The 16,693-nt window shown below is 30.5% G+C and overlaps 2 protein-coding genes across 3 annotated transcripts in view; one reads left to right on the top strand and one right to left on the bottom strand.

Moving 5' to 3' along the window:
* LOC107995538 (LIM/homeobox protein Lhx9) overlaps nucleotides 1-16,693 on the bottom strand; it is a 601,193-nt gene that overhangs the window by 452,813 nt on the left and 131,687 nt on the right. The window lies entirely within an intron of this gene.
* On the top strand, nucleotides 9,363-10,198 carry LOC107995504 (uncharacterized). Its single transcript, XM_017053059.3, has one exon. It carries the CDS (start codon nucleotides 9,443-9,445, stop codon nucleotides 10,190-10,192), a length of 750 nt encoding a protein of 249 aa, XP_016908548.2. The 5' UTR covers nucleotides 9,363-9,442; the 3' UTR covers nucleotides 10,193-10,198.

Below are 16,693 nucleotides of genomic sequence, written 5' to 3'. Positions count from 1 at the left end.
AAAATTCTAGGAATATGAATTTATCCCTATGATTAGAAGTTAATTGGAAACGAATAGAGCCGGATCGAATTGGTATTAAAACTCATTCATTCTCCAATTATAATCATATCCCCGAAACTCGTCAAACTTTCATTTCTTCTCGCGGACCAATCAAATTAATCGAACCTCTTTAATTTCCCCTCAATTGAAAATTAATAATTAATTTTTTTTTTTGAACATTCGTCGTTACGATCATCCATCTACAATGAATATAAAAGATAGAAGCTGTAATATTTGTTTCTGTTCAATGAATTCAAATTCTCATCCAGTGAAAGAGTGAGAATTGAATTAATAAGTTTTGCTGCTTTGCGAAAGAATGTTGTAAAATATTAAACTTAGAGATAAAAATGTCAATCTCGATGATGATGAATAAAATTGGATTCGATGGCAGCATTAACGTAACTATTGGTGAAACTTATTGTAAGAAATTCTGATAGATATAGAAAGAATGAGTAAAGCTCATTTTTTGATTTTTCTTTATAAAAAAAAAATTATTAATCCTTTGATATAGAAGATCGATCTTTTTGAGATCAATTTTACAAGATCGTTCCTTTAAGAATTTAGATTTTTTATTTTGGATATGTATCTATGATTTATTCACACGTGTAAAGAATGTTATTATTTGGATTTCAAAGTAAACATCCAAAATGAACAAACTAGAATCAATCTCTAATTTCGATAATTGATTCATCTAAAACTGCTCGACAAAACCTAAACTTCGATATTAAACGAACAAATATGCAATTTCTTTTACTGCATAATTGTACTAGCAAAGAAAATGTCTTTTTCATGAAAAGATGAATTAATTTTATATCAAAATTATGAATGTCTTTGAAATCTATCAAACATCATGAAAATTACCATAAACGTGTAAATCTAAAGATTGGATTAAATTATATCAAGATTAAGATAGAAACAATTCATAATTTACATTTTGAAAATTAGAGAATTGAATTCAATCATTATAAATACCCCAACTTTCATCTTTCATCGATCTTCGTATCCTAAACGAAAAAAACCTAAATCTTCGTCTTTAGATTGAATTTTCACTCGTTTTCCACTTTGGACGAAACGCAGACGAGAATGATCTTTACATCTTGTTTGAACGCTTATTCAAAATGAAAAGTTCAAATTCGTCTCAAAAAAAAAAATCAGTTTACAATCAACATTGTAACGATTCGAACATCGATCAGCCGGATTTATCGCCGGCACACTTCGGATCGTGGAATATTAACGAATTTCACGAGGTACCGCGGCATTGGCCAGCGAAAGTAAATGCGAAATTAAGAATTCACGAGAAATCCGCCCGTGGATCGGTCGATTATGGCCGTGCAAACATTTGTACGTCTCGGTGTGAACGTACGCGGATACCAAACCGGATGTATCTGGGTTAATGTATATTGGCCCCGTGCTCGTGTGTACGCGTGCACACACGATCATGGATACAGCGTGGCGCTAGGTGCACGTGTAATCAGTGCTAATGCGTCCCTAATGGTGACTAAATACCAAATCATAGTTTGATGTGCTCCCATCAACGGTGGTCCATCAACGGAGTGTTACACCTGCAAACAAAATCAAACCCGGATCGACGCGTGCGATTGTAAAAACAGAGCGCTCCGCCTCGTTCCACCACGGATTACGGAATAAAATTTGTACACGTTGGTTGTACGCGTTATGGCGAGGGAAATTGGAAGTAGTAGTTGGAAATAAAGAAAAAAAAAAAAAGAAAAAAAAAAGAAGGAAGAAGAAATAAAAAATAACATAGGATAGGAATAAAAGTTTTATTCGTTCATTCGCTATTGAATAAGTATTTAGTATTATTTATTTGGATAAAGATTACGGAATATTTGTACATATTGGTTGTACGTTCGTAAAAAAATTATGTATGTTGGAAATAAAAGAAAAGAGTAGGAGAAAAACAGAATTGGGTAAGGAGTAGAAATAATGAATAAAGTTATATTCATGGATTTGATCAGTGTTTGGTGTATGTTAAAACGATTTCTTTTTTCTTAAATCAATATTTTTATAATTTTCTGTAATAACTAATGAAGTTATACCGATCTGTGTCTAATATAAAAGTATTTAACATATTTTCTAGAAAATATCTAAAGAGAATATATTTTCTTTTGATAAAAATGTAATATAATTCATATTATATATCATATATATATATTTATCTTATAATTTCAAACAATTCTAGCCAATCTTATACATAAAATAAAAATTCCCTTTTTAAATCAATTAGATGAATATCACTTATATGTCAATTAACTGTAATTTAACCTTTGCTACATTAACCACCTTTTACCTTATCTATCGTAAACCAAAGAACCAAGGTAAGTTGCTAATTGTAACATCAAACAGAAACGTAGGTGGTCCACGTCTATGCAAACGTTTTGAAAATTTGTTAAATACCTCGGGACTTTCTAACTGCATCCAAACAAGAGAAACTTCGGACAGGTCGAGTCGTATTTACAAATTCTTTTCAACCGAGAACTTGGAGCTCGACTTTATCGACCGGGTATTACTTTCCCGCGCGCTTAAAGAGTTTTGCTTTTAATTGAATCGCATGCGCGTGAAACGTGAAACGATTTAACCTTAAACTTAGGCTAAGCCTCAATCATTTCTTTTTATCCCTTTCCACCACCACTACCTTTGCAACCGAAAAACGGCGTCCAGGAGCTATACTATTAAACGGAAGGCCATCGGGTCGCCATCCCGTGAGACGTATCGTTCCAATACCGCGTTAACGAGTTCTAATGGGAGTTGGGAACGATAATCGTCGCCGCGGAGCGAGTCAAAGTTTTCTTTCTAATTAAGAAACAAATAACCAGAGTTCACGGTTGGCCCGCTTTCGGCCCGGCTTCGTTAATAAACGCGGCCCCGGTTATTAAACCAGAAAATTAACGTCTGCCTCGTACACGGAGAAATAGAAAGGCGGATATAGAGAGAAGGAACGACAACGAGCAAACTGAGAGAGAGAGTAGGAGGAGGAGGAGAGGGAAAGAAAGAAGGTCTCGATGCCATGGAGGAGAAAGGACGATTACGTCATCGACCGATTCGACCATTCATTAGGCGAATCGTTCTTACGAAATCGCGGAACCATGGAAATTCATTTTTTTTTCATTTAACACTATAAGATATTTATCATCCTTATGCAAGAATATATATATATATATATTATAGTGTATTTAAAATTATTATTATTGTATAATATTTAGGATCGATGATTATTTTTAGCTTTTAATAATTTAAGCAAACAAAACAGAATGAAATTTTTAAAATCAAGTCTGGGCACTTGTTTCTTGAGATGAAGTATTGAATCAGCAACAGTGAAATTTTTTTCACTGAATTAACACAGCTTGAACATAGTAAGTATGTATCCAAATACTTAGATACTTCGATCTTTACGATTCAGGACGATCGACGAGAGATAATACTTCTTTCTTCCTATTGACAATGATGGTAATGAGTTCTAAATAACACGTGTCTCTCGATAAAGTCATAAATCTGAGGGTTGATTCGATGGATTGAGAACATCCTTGTCGCGAACAATTGATATTCAGATGGGGGGATTCGATTCGAGTTGCACGGATGATTCGTCTCCGACTGGTTTTCCAATTATCACGGACGAGGATGTCATTTTGTCAACCACCGTCAAGCCGCGCCCGAATTGCCGTTGACGAATTTATTCCACCCGGCACTCATGGCCCGTGAACGCATCGATACGTCTTATAGAGGCGTTCAATCGATATGCAAGGCCGACCACGAGCTCATCCCATACGCAAATGCGTGCACCGAGTGCGGGACCTCTGCTCTTCCGACCCGGTTGCCGTCCGCCAATCCGTTATTCAATACGTTTTGCATATCTCAAATTTTGTTTCGAAACGAGTATTAACAACAGAGTGGATTGTTTGAATTCGATTCGATGTTCAAACAATTATAATAACATCGAGGAAAATTCAACTTCTAAACTCCAAAGAAAAAAAAATAAAAATCGTTTATCATAATTGTCATATCCCATATTATGAGAATGTAATGGAGGATTTTAGAGAAGTATTAAATAATTAGATTGTTTTTTTCTCAAAGAAATCGATCGAGTGATAAGTAGAATCGAATAAAGAAACTTTCAATTTGTAGGAAAATCATTAATTAATTGATATTATTAAATATTTGTATATAGTTTTGAAATAGGCATTTGAAATGTTTTATATCAACTGAATTTTGAATATTTGAAATGGATTAATCGAATTTATATTATTTGAAGTGGAAAAATGTAATTCGAAGATCGAACTGTGTATTTTGGAATGAATTGCGTTTTAATAGAAGAAAACATGAATTAATAAGTAAAATTAATAATAAAAGAATAAGGCATTTTATATTCTAATATAATATTCTTCCTTTTTCTCCTTCCGTTGTAGCGCACAAAGCAAATATGTAACGAACAATGAAAGGACAAACTGTCAAACCCTCGTTTGTCGGTTTAATTGGCCGATTGAGAACCGATCGAGCCTAATAACGCGGCATTATGAGCGTCGAATGACGAAGCGATTCGGCATAGCATTATATCACAGGCGGTTATACAGAGACCGACGATATCGGCCGAGGTGTATCTATTCGGTCGGATCGGAACTAATTCGATTTCAAAGAGATCGTCGAACCACGTGCTGCGAACCGGTCCGTCACAATGGAAAAGTGAGCGCTATGGACGACAGTAAGCGTGCCGTGTTCTAATCATTGAACCTGGTATCGATTCTTACAAATATCTAGATGAAACGGATTTTGCTCGAATAATGTTGATAAGAGATTTTTAAGATCGTTTAAGACGATCCGGAGAGGAATTTTTACCTTGAAACGACAGAGAGAAATTTAGTATTTAATAATAATTTTTTTAAGAAAAGAATGCAATAAAATTCATTAGTGAATTTTATTATAAGTAATTATTTTAAGAAAAGGAGGTTTCATCGATTTTGATAATACTTATAATATCATGTAATTAATATAAAGGATTGGTAAATATTAAACTATGAAATCACATAACTCAATTTTCAAAAATTTAAATACATAAGTTATATTATATCATCAATTAACCTTTATCAAAGCGTTTCTTTACTAATATCAAGGTACAAAAACAAATTATTTTTGTATAAAATTTCATAATTTAACATTCGAAATCTCAAACACAAATGATTTACATTATATCATTAGCGATACTCGTTGATTAATTAAAATTTTATAAAAGCATTTCTTCATCGAAAGAAAGAAAAAAAATTGTTTTCCATATAAGACTACATAACCTAACTTTTAAAAACTCAAATATAAATAAATTATCGATAATTTATAAAAATAGAAAAAATTATAATATAATTGTTAAATTAATCAAATTATAAACAAATTAAATATATCATCATTAAGCAAGTGGTCCAAATTTTACTAAAGCATTTTCTCAACCACAAAAAGGAATCTTTTTCGTGTAAAATCTTAGACGGTCGTTTACAAAATTTCGTGGGCTTAACTATCCTTGAGACGGTTCTTTCGACGGCTGCCCGATATTTAAACCAGAGTTCTCGCACAAAAGAAGACGAGTACACGTTGGGAGTCGTTTATGGTCTCGGAGTTAGGATAAGGCACGTTCTCTCTGTAATTACGTCAGATGTGATAATTATGAGGACGCAACGGGCACTTGTCATTCTGTAACGAGTTTTCTTTCATCTGCATATCCTGGTCTCGTCCTTCTTCGCCTTCCTATGTCCACGTAAGCAGTACGTTCGATGCGCGTTGCTCGTCCTTTAAATTAATATTCGTCCTCTTATTAAAACTATTCGCCAACTTTTATAAACCGCGATAAATTCGTGGCCATGGTTAATTACACTTAATTAATTTTTTCTTAAATCCAAACTCAATGAGTTAACCGTATCGTGAAAAGTACAATTTTTCATATCTTCAGTTTTTCTTTTTCTTCTATTAATATATTTTTCGATAAATCGATATGTCGTACGACATAACATAGACAATGCTTAAATTTTTTTTTATATATTATTCGATAATAATTAAAAAACAACAAATTTTAATTCATGTCATTGTTGTAGCAAACAATATTTATCGAGAAGAAAATGTTCTTGATGAAGATATATTGAATGGCTTTCGCCATATTCTCCAATTATTTAATTTAAGCATAGAATAATAAATTTTCGGAAATGAAAAGTAGAAAAATTTTCTAAAAGGAAAATCTTAAAATATTTTGCTTTTGTTATTTGAATTCTCCATTACGAATAAAACAATTACTGTTGGATTATAAATAAGATATATATCAATAATTAATTTACTCTCTTTATCTTTGCTTTTTCTTTGTATAATCGTATATATTATCATAACCAATATATTGCAATTAGCAAATATCTTTTGCTTCTTCATTCAAACTTGCACAATATGTTCTAATTTTTCGCATAAATTATAATATGTATCTTCGAATAAATTAAAAGGCATCCGATATTTAAAAAAAGAAAACTCAACAACCCCTTAATAATCTAAACGAACAAAGCGAATGCATTTATTCAGATCCACGACTTTTCACCACCTATGAAACGACAGTTTTCAACAGGGTGTAAGAATTTCCAAGCGAAACACATTGTCCCTCGACCTCGTTGAAACTGCTGCTCACGAGCGGTAGACGAATAAACCGATCGTAAACCGCACTCGATTCGAGTTAGTCGGCACATAATACCGCCACTTTCGTCCCGTATAACGGTGTATGATACTTCGGCCAAGGCCCAAACGTCGTTGGAAGATGACTGAGGAGGAGGCACGAAGCTCAAGGTAACTAAGCGGGTGGAGAGAAAAAAGGAATAAATATGTACGAGCCGACCCTTTTTACGAGAGCCGGCTACGGGTCACGTGCGTGTGTACACAAGTAAATATCCTTGCTACGCTTTGGCGATACAATGCATACCTTGTTAACGTTGGCTTGCGCAAAGTATATCGCAAGGACGCCCACGGAGGCGAGCTTCCGCGAGCCAACACCGAAACCACGAACAAGGCCAGCCAACCTGGCCCCGTCGAGACTTTAATGTCCCTATGCGCACTTTTTTATTAGCAACGCGGCGTGCTATGAATAAAACTCGGCGGAAGAGAGGGCGAACGTTGAAGAGATGACAACCGGTTGTCATCGCCCTTCTCTCGGCGAAGGGTGGCGACAAAGTAACAGAGGGGGGAGACGACACTTCAGTTATTTTCATCCCCTTTTTTGTTAGCCCTCTTCCTTTTTCTTTATTTTTTCCACTCTTTCTTTTAGTTTTGTTACTTGTTGTTTTTCTTCCTTTTCTTTTCTTTTCTTTTTTTTTTTTTTTGTTTGGTTTTACGAGAAAGTTTTCTGACAGTAATTTTTAGTTTCTAGTAACGGTGAAATATTATTATTACATTTGGAAATATATTATATAGGATCATTCGAAGTATTATGTTAGGGATAATAATCTTTTGGAAGATCAGATTATGAAGATAGATAAAAATAGTTAAGACTTATTTTTTAAGTTGTAAGCAATCATTTAATTTTAAAACGAGAGACAAAGACAAAGAGAGAACATTGTAAGAGCAGTGATGGAGATAGACTTATTCTTTGTCTTATATAAATTTCAATTGCTCATAACTTAACCAACATATTTGTATATCAACTTTTGTATTTATTTTGATTTTTAGAATCGTTATTATAAACTACTCAGAAGTTAAACTAATGAATTTTATTTTCTAAAAATTATGAATTGAAGTATAGATATTATTTGTATCTATTTTTATTTTCAAAAATTTAATGATTAAGTTTGTTAAAGTTTAGACATGAGAATGGCAAGTTATTAAAGATATAAAAAATTTGTAAATATATTTCTAAAGAAAGAATTCTACATCATGTGGTATAAATTAGGTATAAATATTCTTATCAATAATAGGATATTCTTATCAATAAGAAAGAAGTGATTTATTATAGATTTCAATTGTTTTGAATATTAAAGATGATGATCTTATCTGTTTCTTACATTTAACAGAAAAAAAAACAATAAATCAATAAATTGTGTTTCATTGTTAAGAAAACAACTTAACATTATTGATATTGAGTTAATAACAAATTAATCAATCCATAAATTTAAAAAATTTGACTCAGAATTTGAAATGCAATATTATTCTTTAGCCTCAAATGAGAAAAATGGAAAGAAATAAATCATAAAATAGTCAACTAAAGAATAATATTATTCTTTAGAAAAGAACAGAATGACATGTCATTCTTAAAGTCAGCAAAAGATTTTGAACAGGTAGAAAAATTTATTTTCTCTTTTATGACCTCTCACTCACTTTTGGATCTCTTACTTTGCAATTTCAAACAAAGAAATGGTGGAAATTTGCTTATTTTAACTCAGATTATTATTATTATTATTATTATTATTATTATTATTATAGAGATTTTTAATATTATTAATATTATTTTATAAAAATATATAGTTTTAATTATATAGCAAAAGTTTTCATACAAGAAAATCTATGCATTTTGAAAAATCTGATTTTAATGAAAATTTTTGCATAAAGCAACTTATTTTTCAAAAAAAAAATCTCGAATATGTAAAATCAGTTTTAAAATTTTTATCATTTTTTTTCATTTCGTATACAATTTCAATTATAATAGGGTAATAGAATATTAAAACTTGAATATTTTATAGTTTTATATTTTTGTCTATTTTTTACGATTAAGAAGTTTAATATTTAAAAAATGAAAATAATATTAAAGATTGGAAATAAATATTCCATCAATAAAAAAATTATTCCACATATAACTTATATACTATGATCTACATATTCATAATATTTCATAAAACAGAATTATTGAATCTGATTATACGATTTATTAGAAAATTTTTAAAATAATTTTTAACAATATATATTTTTAAAATATATTCTTTATACCTTTTTTATCTAAAATATTTTTTATTTAACATTATTGAAAATAAACAAGATATTTCAAATAATCGTTTATCCTGTGTATTTATTAGAATTTAAACAAATTTTTCATATATTTAGATACACAACACAAATTTTGCATCTAATAATTAAAGATCTAATAGATTAAAAATTTTCATAAAAATTGTCAATGTCATTATCTAAAGTATGGAAATGTTTTTACCCGGATTAGTAAAGATTCCTTAATCTTTAGGATTAAGGATTTTCTTGTGAATAGAAACTGTCCCTTGACATCATCGTCCAAAGTATTGAAAAATATTTTTACCTGGATCAGTATAAATATTCGTACAATTCTAAATTTTAGCCAGTCTTTCGGCAACCACCGATCGAGCAAAACGGAGCGAAATCTGGACTTAGTTTTAAAGTTTTTTTTTTTAAAAGAAACTGTGTAAACTGTGACTGTGCAATGTTTTCTGTAATTATGATGAAAAACCAAAACAGGAAAAAAGTGTTTTTCTCGATACAACATAAGATGATTGAAACGAATGCATCTGTGAAAATGAGCCACGAATACGGGATTTCGCAAGATATGACACATGGAGAATACGATCTTTTATCAAATTTTGGAAGTAGAGGAGAGTACATAATGCAATATAAAAGTCGTAAAGGATCTCTGAATGAGAATATGGAAAACTGTTTATATACTTGGCTTTTGCAACAACAAGCAATAGGGAATCCATTGACCAATTCATCGAAACAAGAAAAGGCGATGAAGATTTGTGGCGGATTATTGTTTGGTAGCAGAGGTTCGCTACGGATTTTTAAAAAACGCTATATGACTCAGTCTCATAGACAAAAAGCTAATGAGAACAAAGCTGCAAAAACATTTGTAAATAATTCAACGATAAACAGTAAAGTAGAAGAGGATAAAAAAGGATTTATCGGAGAGAAACAAAGAAAAACAGAAGAAGAAAATTTAGAATTTGAAAAAGAATTAAAGAAAGAACGGATGCATGAGAAAGAAATGAGATATGAAGAGATGAGATATGAAGTGGCCGAAGAGCAGTTAATTGAAAATTCAAAATTGAGTTTTGTAGAAAAGAAAAAAGGAGATTTAAATGCGCTGGAACAAATTATAAAAAAGTATGCCAATGATGATCAAACTGTAATAATAATGGGTGAAACTATAAGAAGAATTCTTGAAAATAAAATATAAATAAAGGTATTATTCTTGAAAATGAAGAAAATGAGATTTTTATTATCTTTATACCTTATTCTATTTTTATTATTTTTATAATTTTATTATATAATAAATTAGTAATACATTGATATAATTATATTATCCATCAAATTTATTGTTGTCAGATTTTTTGAAACGAATATTAAAAAAAAAAATGATCGAATTAACAGATTTAAAATATATAAAATATAAACATGTACACCTGATCTGTAATAAGCAACTGTTTTCAAACGAGTTGCTTATTTTGAAACAAAATTGTATCACGTTTATATATAAATTTGAATTACGCGTATGTACGTAATATATTAATAATTCGCTTTTTATTTGCAGAATAAATTCATTACTGAGATTTTCAACATCAAAATGGGATCGTACAATACAAAGTAAATATTTTCATTCTTCATATTACGATATACATAAATTACTTTTGCTTTTTGTACGATCAATGTTACTATTATCGCATATCTCATTAATATTAATTTATTTCGTTTGATGTTTCTTTTTTTTTTTTTTTCATCTTAATAATTCATTAATTCACAACAAAAATAAAAGAGAACTTTCTTTCTGAAGGAATGTAATTGTATATAGTGTAGTAAAATAATTTATAGTGTATATAGTGTATATAGTGTAATATATAATGATAGAAAAAGTAAGTAATATTAGTAAAGTGTAATTATGTAAATATTATGTAAATAATTTTATAAATAAATAAGAATTGTAAATTATATATGTATATATCGATAAAAAAAGTAATAATTGTAAATAAATAATTGTAAATAAATAATTGTAAATAAATAATTGTAAATAAATAATTGTAAATAAATAATTGTAAATAAATAATTGTAAATAAATAATTGTAAATAAATAATTGTAAATAAAAATATTGTTGTATTGTTGTATTGATATTTTATTTATTCTCAAAAATAATAAACAATCGTCTAATCCAAACTGATTACTTACTTATTTCAAAACTATGTATATACGTCAGAATCACTGATATTAAAATAGGAAAACATTGTATATGCTTTTATTGAACAATGTCACTGCTTATTCGACTGTAAATATTTATGACTGTTCGATTTCACCTCTCTCATTCGTTCTCAGATCTCTTATTTTCTGCAGGCAATTTGAAACAAACAAACAAGTTATCAGCTCTACTGCTAATTAGATTACTAATTATTATACGTAATATATAGATATAAATTTTTCCAATAATTAGTACACATTCTTTCGAGTTTTTTTCCCTATTATTTTAATAATTTTTTTTATTTTTTAAAAAATGAAATATATACTTCAAATGAATTCTCAATGTACAGATTTCCATGTGAATTGTAAAGATTTGAATTAGACACGAGATTTAGAAAAAAATTTAATATTTCTTAGAATTTATATCGTTTAGGAACAGTAAAGAAATATGGATGAAATTCGTCCGTTGACCAAAGATAGTTATGAAAAATTTTCTATTTAAAAATTGTTGAAAAATATTGTAATTTAAAATAAATATACAAGAATAAAGAAAAAATAATTTGCAGAATAGTTAGTCGTACAAAAAAAACAGCAATAATTTTATAATTTTTATTATCTTTATAATAACATCGTCAATTATTCTAAACAAATAATATAAACAATTAATTATTTTATCTTAATTCATTATCTAAAATTCATTCGATCAGAAAATAAATTATTAATCTAATAAATAACAGTCTAAAAAATCATTTTCACTTTTTCAATCGTATCTTTCGACAAAAGCGAAACAAAAATTATCCAATTTCAACCTTTATTTCTTCTAAAATTTCTTTTTCTCGCTCCTTTTATCTCAATTACCTTCGTCAACAATATGTTGCAAGGATTGCTAATTAAAAACGTCTAAAATATCCATCCTTTACGTGCATACATGTTCAACAAGCACAGAAAGTTATCGACTAGCAGCTTTAACAACAGAGGACTTGTCTATCCGCATTGGACGAGCAACGATCCGTTGGAGAGGAGAGAGGAGAGTTACCATCGGAATAGAATCATCGAGGAAATTTTCATGGCGTATCGTCGAACAGCTTTCAGCGACGTCCAGTGGCTTTGGAGGCTGGACAAAAAGACGCTAACTCGACAAATTACTTTCACCTCCTCGGTCCCGGGAGGCAAGATCGATGAACCAGCCCCAAGCTCGAATATTATCCAGTCATTTAGCCCTTCGTAAAGTTATCGAGGATAATATCTTCATTAAGGGCCCCGCGAAATTCCAATGAAAAACCAATCCTGCTCGACACGCGCCCGCGATTTCGGGCGCCATTTTTTTTCCAGTGCACTGGCCATGCGCCCGATTCCGCCTACGATTATTTGCAATTAAATCTTTAATACTCAATATAGTATCCTTAGCTCTCGGAATTTAATTCGAAATTGTGTAAAATTTAATAAAAACTTTGGATTTTTAAATTTAATATTTCATCTATGGTTTCTGTTAACATTAACTCTTTAGTTAAGATAGTTAAAATTAGCATTATATTTAGAATTATTTTTAATCTTAACTTTAGAACTCTGTTCTGAATTAGTTCTACATTTCGAAATTATGTTAATACAATTAATTTTAATTTAATTTTAATTTCAATTTAATTAATTAATTTAATGTTACATTGATATTCATATAAAAAATTAATTGTACATAATTTCTCTTATCTATGATTTCAAAATATATCACTGTTTCTTTTTTTCAATAAAGATTGATAATAAGATTTATATTAGGTAAATCGAATCGTAAACGTTCATTTTATTTAATTGAAATTTAGTTTACACAGGTGATTTTGATCGACTTGAGGTTAATTAATTTGCTCAATCGAAAATTGTTTAATGTAAACACGTATTAAAATAGTAAATAATTTATAGATTGATTTAATATCAATAATTTTGATTTCAATACAATGTAATGAAAAGGACTGATACGTGAGTTTCATAAAGAATTAGGATTTAGAAATTATTAAGACAGATATTTTGTACGTAAAAAAAAAAAATGATTGAAATATCGTATTTACAATAGAGAAACAATTTATTGTAATTTAAAAATACATAAAAGATTGTTCGATGATAATAATATACTTGTGTACACGTTAAAAATTTCAATTCAAAAATTGATCGAGATAATCTCACGATAGTTAAGTAAACAAAAAGAAAAACAAATAACAATCAATTATAGAAACAAAAAAAATCAATTAATAGATACACGATTCAAAACCTGGAATTTCAATTCAACTTTCGAACAAAAATCTTTCTGTTCACACACACGATCGATGTTACAATACGATACAAATATCGTATAAAAGAGGTTTTACAATCTTTCTCACATTATCCACTTTTCGCCATCCATAGGATTTTGTCGTCCTACTCGAAAACGTGGACCGATCAACAAAAAAGGCACAGTTGACAAAAGAATTAACAATAGAATAATAAATAAAACACCGATCGATCGACCGATTGACTCCTTTCTCAATCGTATCGACGAAGATTTCAACAAACAATGAGTGAAAAAAGTACTCCTATTACGCACAAATGATACAATCTTCAGAATCGAACGTTGCAACGAACCGTCCAAAGAAGGTTAAGAAGGTCCAAGCACCTATCACTGACGAAATAAATAATTTCCACGATCTCTCACCGCACTCACTCTTCTCCTCCTTTTTCGTCCAGCGCTCGTCGCACGCGCTCCTTCCTTCTCTCTTCCCAAGACGCCTCGCGCGACGTGCGTCGCAGTCCCGCACCGAGCGGTGGCAGCGGCTCGTTTACTAATTATTAATAAACTAATTGCGGCTTCCGTAGAGGCACGCCTCTCTCACGTAAATCAAGACACGCCGTGAACGACCAACACAGCCAGCTTGCGGAAGGGGGGAGGAGGAGAGATGGGTGGGAGGGGAGAGGGGTGAGTAGGGGTGAGTGTTGGGAGGAGGGGTGTCTTTAAGCTTTACTCTCGCTCACTCATTACGCGTCGCATGTGAAATATCTCTGCACGCGCGCGAAAGAGAGAGAGGGGGGGGATCGTCCCGTGTAAGAACACGTAACAACGTAATTTCAAGGATTTACAAATCCTGGATAATTTTACGAGCATCACCATCGGGCGGACGCCGGCGCGCGTGTAAATTGCGATTCGTAACGAGCCCTGTGCCGAGAAATTAATGGCTACTGGGTTGGATAACGTTACGACGAACATCCTCGATCGTTCTGATTTCTGTGGTTAAGAGAGCGTGGTGGATTTGGGATAAAAACGATGCGAATTTCAATACGTGAAAAATGTATTAAATTAAGAGGTAATGTCGGACGTGATATAAAGTGGACACAGGGATAAATTATATTTTTTGGGTGAAATGAAAGAAATCTTTCGTGCATAATGTTAATAGATGGAATTTGCCTAAAATTTGTATAGTTGAGAAAAAAATCAAAGATTTGATTTTGAATAATTTAAAAGTAAATTTAATATAAATAGTTTTTATTAAAGATTATTTCTTAACTTTTAGATAATGAAATATGTGCATACAATAACAATGAATATGATATTTGGAGCTCAAATGTACAAATGTTATTTAAAAATTGGGAAATTAATGCACATATTTTATTTCATTATATTGAAGTCAAAGTTCGATTGTTCAAAATCATTATAAAATAAATTTCAATTGGATGTATGACTGGCTATACAATTCTATATTAATTTTTGAAATATATACAAAGTATGTTAATATATTATGGGATACTTTTACTTTTAAAACGGATTCTAGAAGCCAAAATAAATTAAATATAGATTGAGACTTATTCAAGTTAAATCACAAGCGATTGATAAATAATATTTGATATTTTACCAATTTTTGTGTTAAAATTGATTTCTAACGCTCTGCACATTTATTATTTCATTTTATAATGATAGTCTAATTATTCAAGAAGAAAATATGACTCATAATAAAAAAATCACGTAGCATACTTTAGGATACTTTTGAAACCGACTGTACATAAAATTTCTTTTTCACAAAAAAAAATATGTAACATATTAAACTGACAATGAATTAAATAAAATTCTTGAAACGAGTGTAGTTAAATTAATCGAATGTCATGAAAGTAATCAGAGGACGCCTAACGCATAAACAGAATCAATTACATTAACTCGTCGTACAACAAGAGTGCAAGATAAAACAGACGTTTCCATAAATTTCTTCTATCAACACACCAACATCAGAAATAACTTTCGCCTTAATCTTGAAGAGTAATACGCAAGGTATCTCGATACCGATCAAAACAACTTCGTAACGGCTGTGTGTAGCACTGTGTAGAAGAAGAAAAAAAGAAGAAGGAAAAGAAGAAGAAGAAGAAGAAGAAGACCGTGTATACCCTATTTAAAGACGAAGCACGTAAAGCCAGTTTACAATCCAACGAGTGAAACGAACTAAAAATCTAATCAACGGAACGGAAGGTGATTACTTATTTCAAAGGCGAACAGTTTTAGCGTCATAATTTAGAAATTAAATCGAATGCGTGGAAAATCTTCTGAGATCTCCGACGTCTTAAATGTCAATGTGTTGGCTCGTTACACGCTACGTACGGTAAAGTCAATAATTTCTACAATCTTTCCCTCCGACGATAACTTACGAACATAAACGAGCGGTCATAATAAGCCACGCCAGCCAGTGATTTATTGCTCGGCCAATAGGTATTGGGTGTATATCTACCTACGTGTCTAAACGGGCGTGCAATTACAGTTATATCAGATGGAGACTGGTTTCCACTCCCTAAAACACCATCCATCTTAAAACGCGCCGTTTACTTTATTGCCTTCGTTTCTCGATATACATATCGAACACTCTCAGAAGCCGAATTGATCAACACTTTATTCTTTTTCTTTTTTTTTTATTTTTTTTGATCTATTTACGCCATTTATAGTTTTCAATTTTTCGAAAAGAAAAAAAGGAAAGATAATTATTCGAAATAAAGGATTTCTCACCGATTTGATATATATATATATATATTGTGTTATTGTGATTATTTCTTTCTTATACGTGTTTATTTTTATTCAGTTTCTCTTATCTTTCAAGATATTTTCTAGAAATTTTTATTTGAAAGTTTAAGTTACCAGTACAGTTCGTTCTGGCGTAGGCGAACGAGTAGTGGCAATTTGGATTTCCTGTAAATTATTCTAAAAAAAAAAAGAGAGAGAAAAATCAATAGGTTATAAGTTAAGTTACGGTAGATTAGATGAGATTAGATTTCGTACAGTTTACTGGATCCATCGTAACATGAATTATTTAATTAACCGAAACTTGCCAATATTTCATTCAATATTTCATTTTAGCCTATATATAATATCTATAATAATTTATATTAAGCTATATAAAGTTAAATTTATTACCATTATATAATTTATCGTGATATTAGTTTATAATTATTTTTGTTCAATTGAAAATCATATTAGCTTATTACGTAATTATTGTGTACATTTAAAAATTCCTATAA

This window comes from Apis cerana, linkage group LG12 (assembly GCF_029169275.1).
Source record: "Apis cerana isolate GH-2021 linkage group LG12, AcerK_1.0, whole genome shotgun sequence".
NCBI lineage: Eukaryota > Metazoa > Arthropoda > Insecta > Hymenoptera > Apidae > Apis > Apis cerana.
Note: the sequence above shows the minus strand (reverse complement) of the source record. Positions and strands in the feature narration are given on the sequence as shown.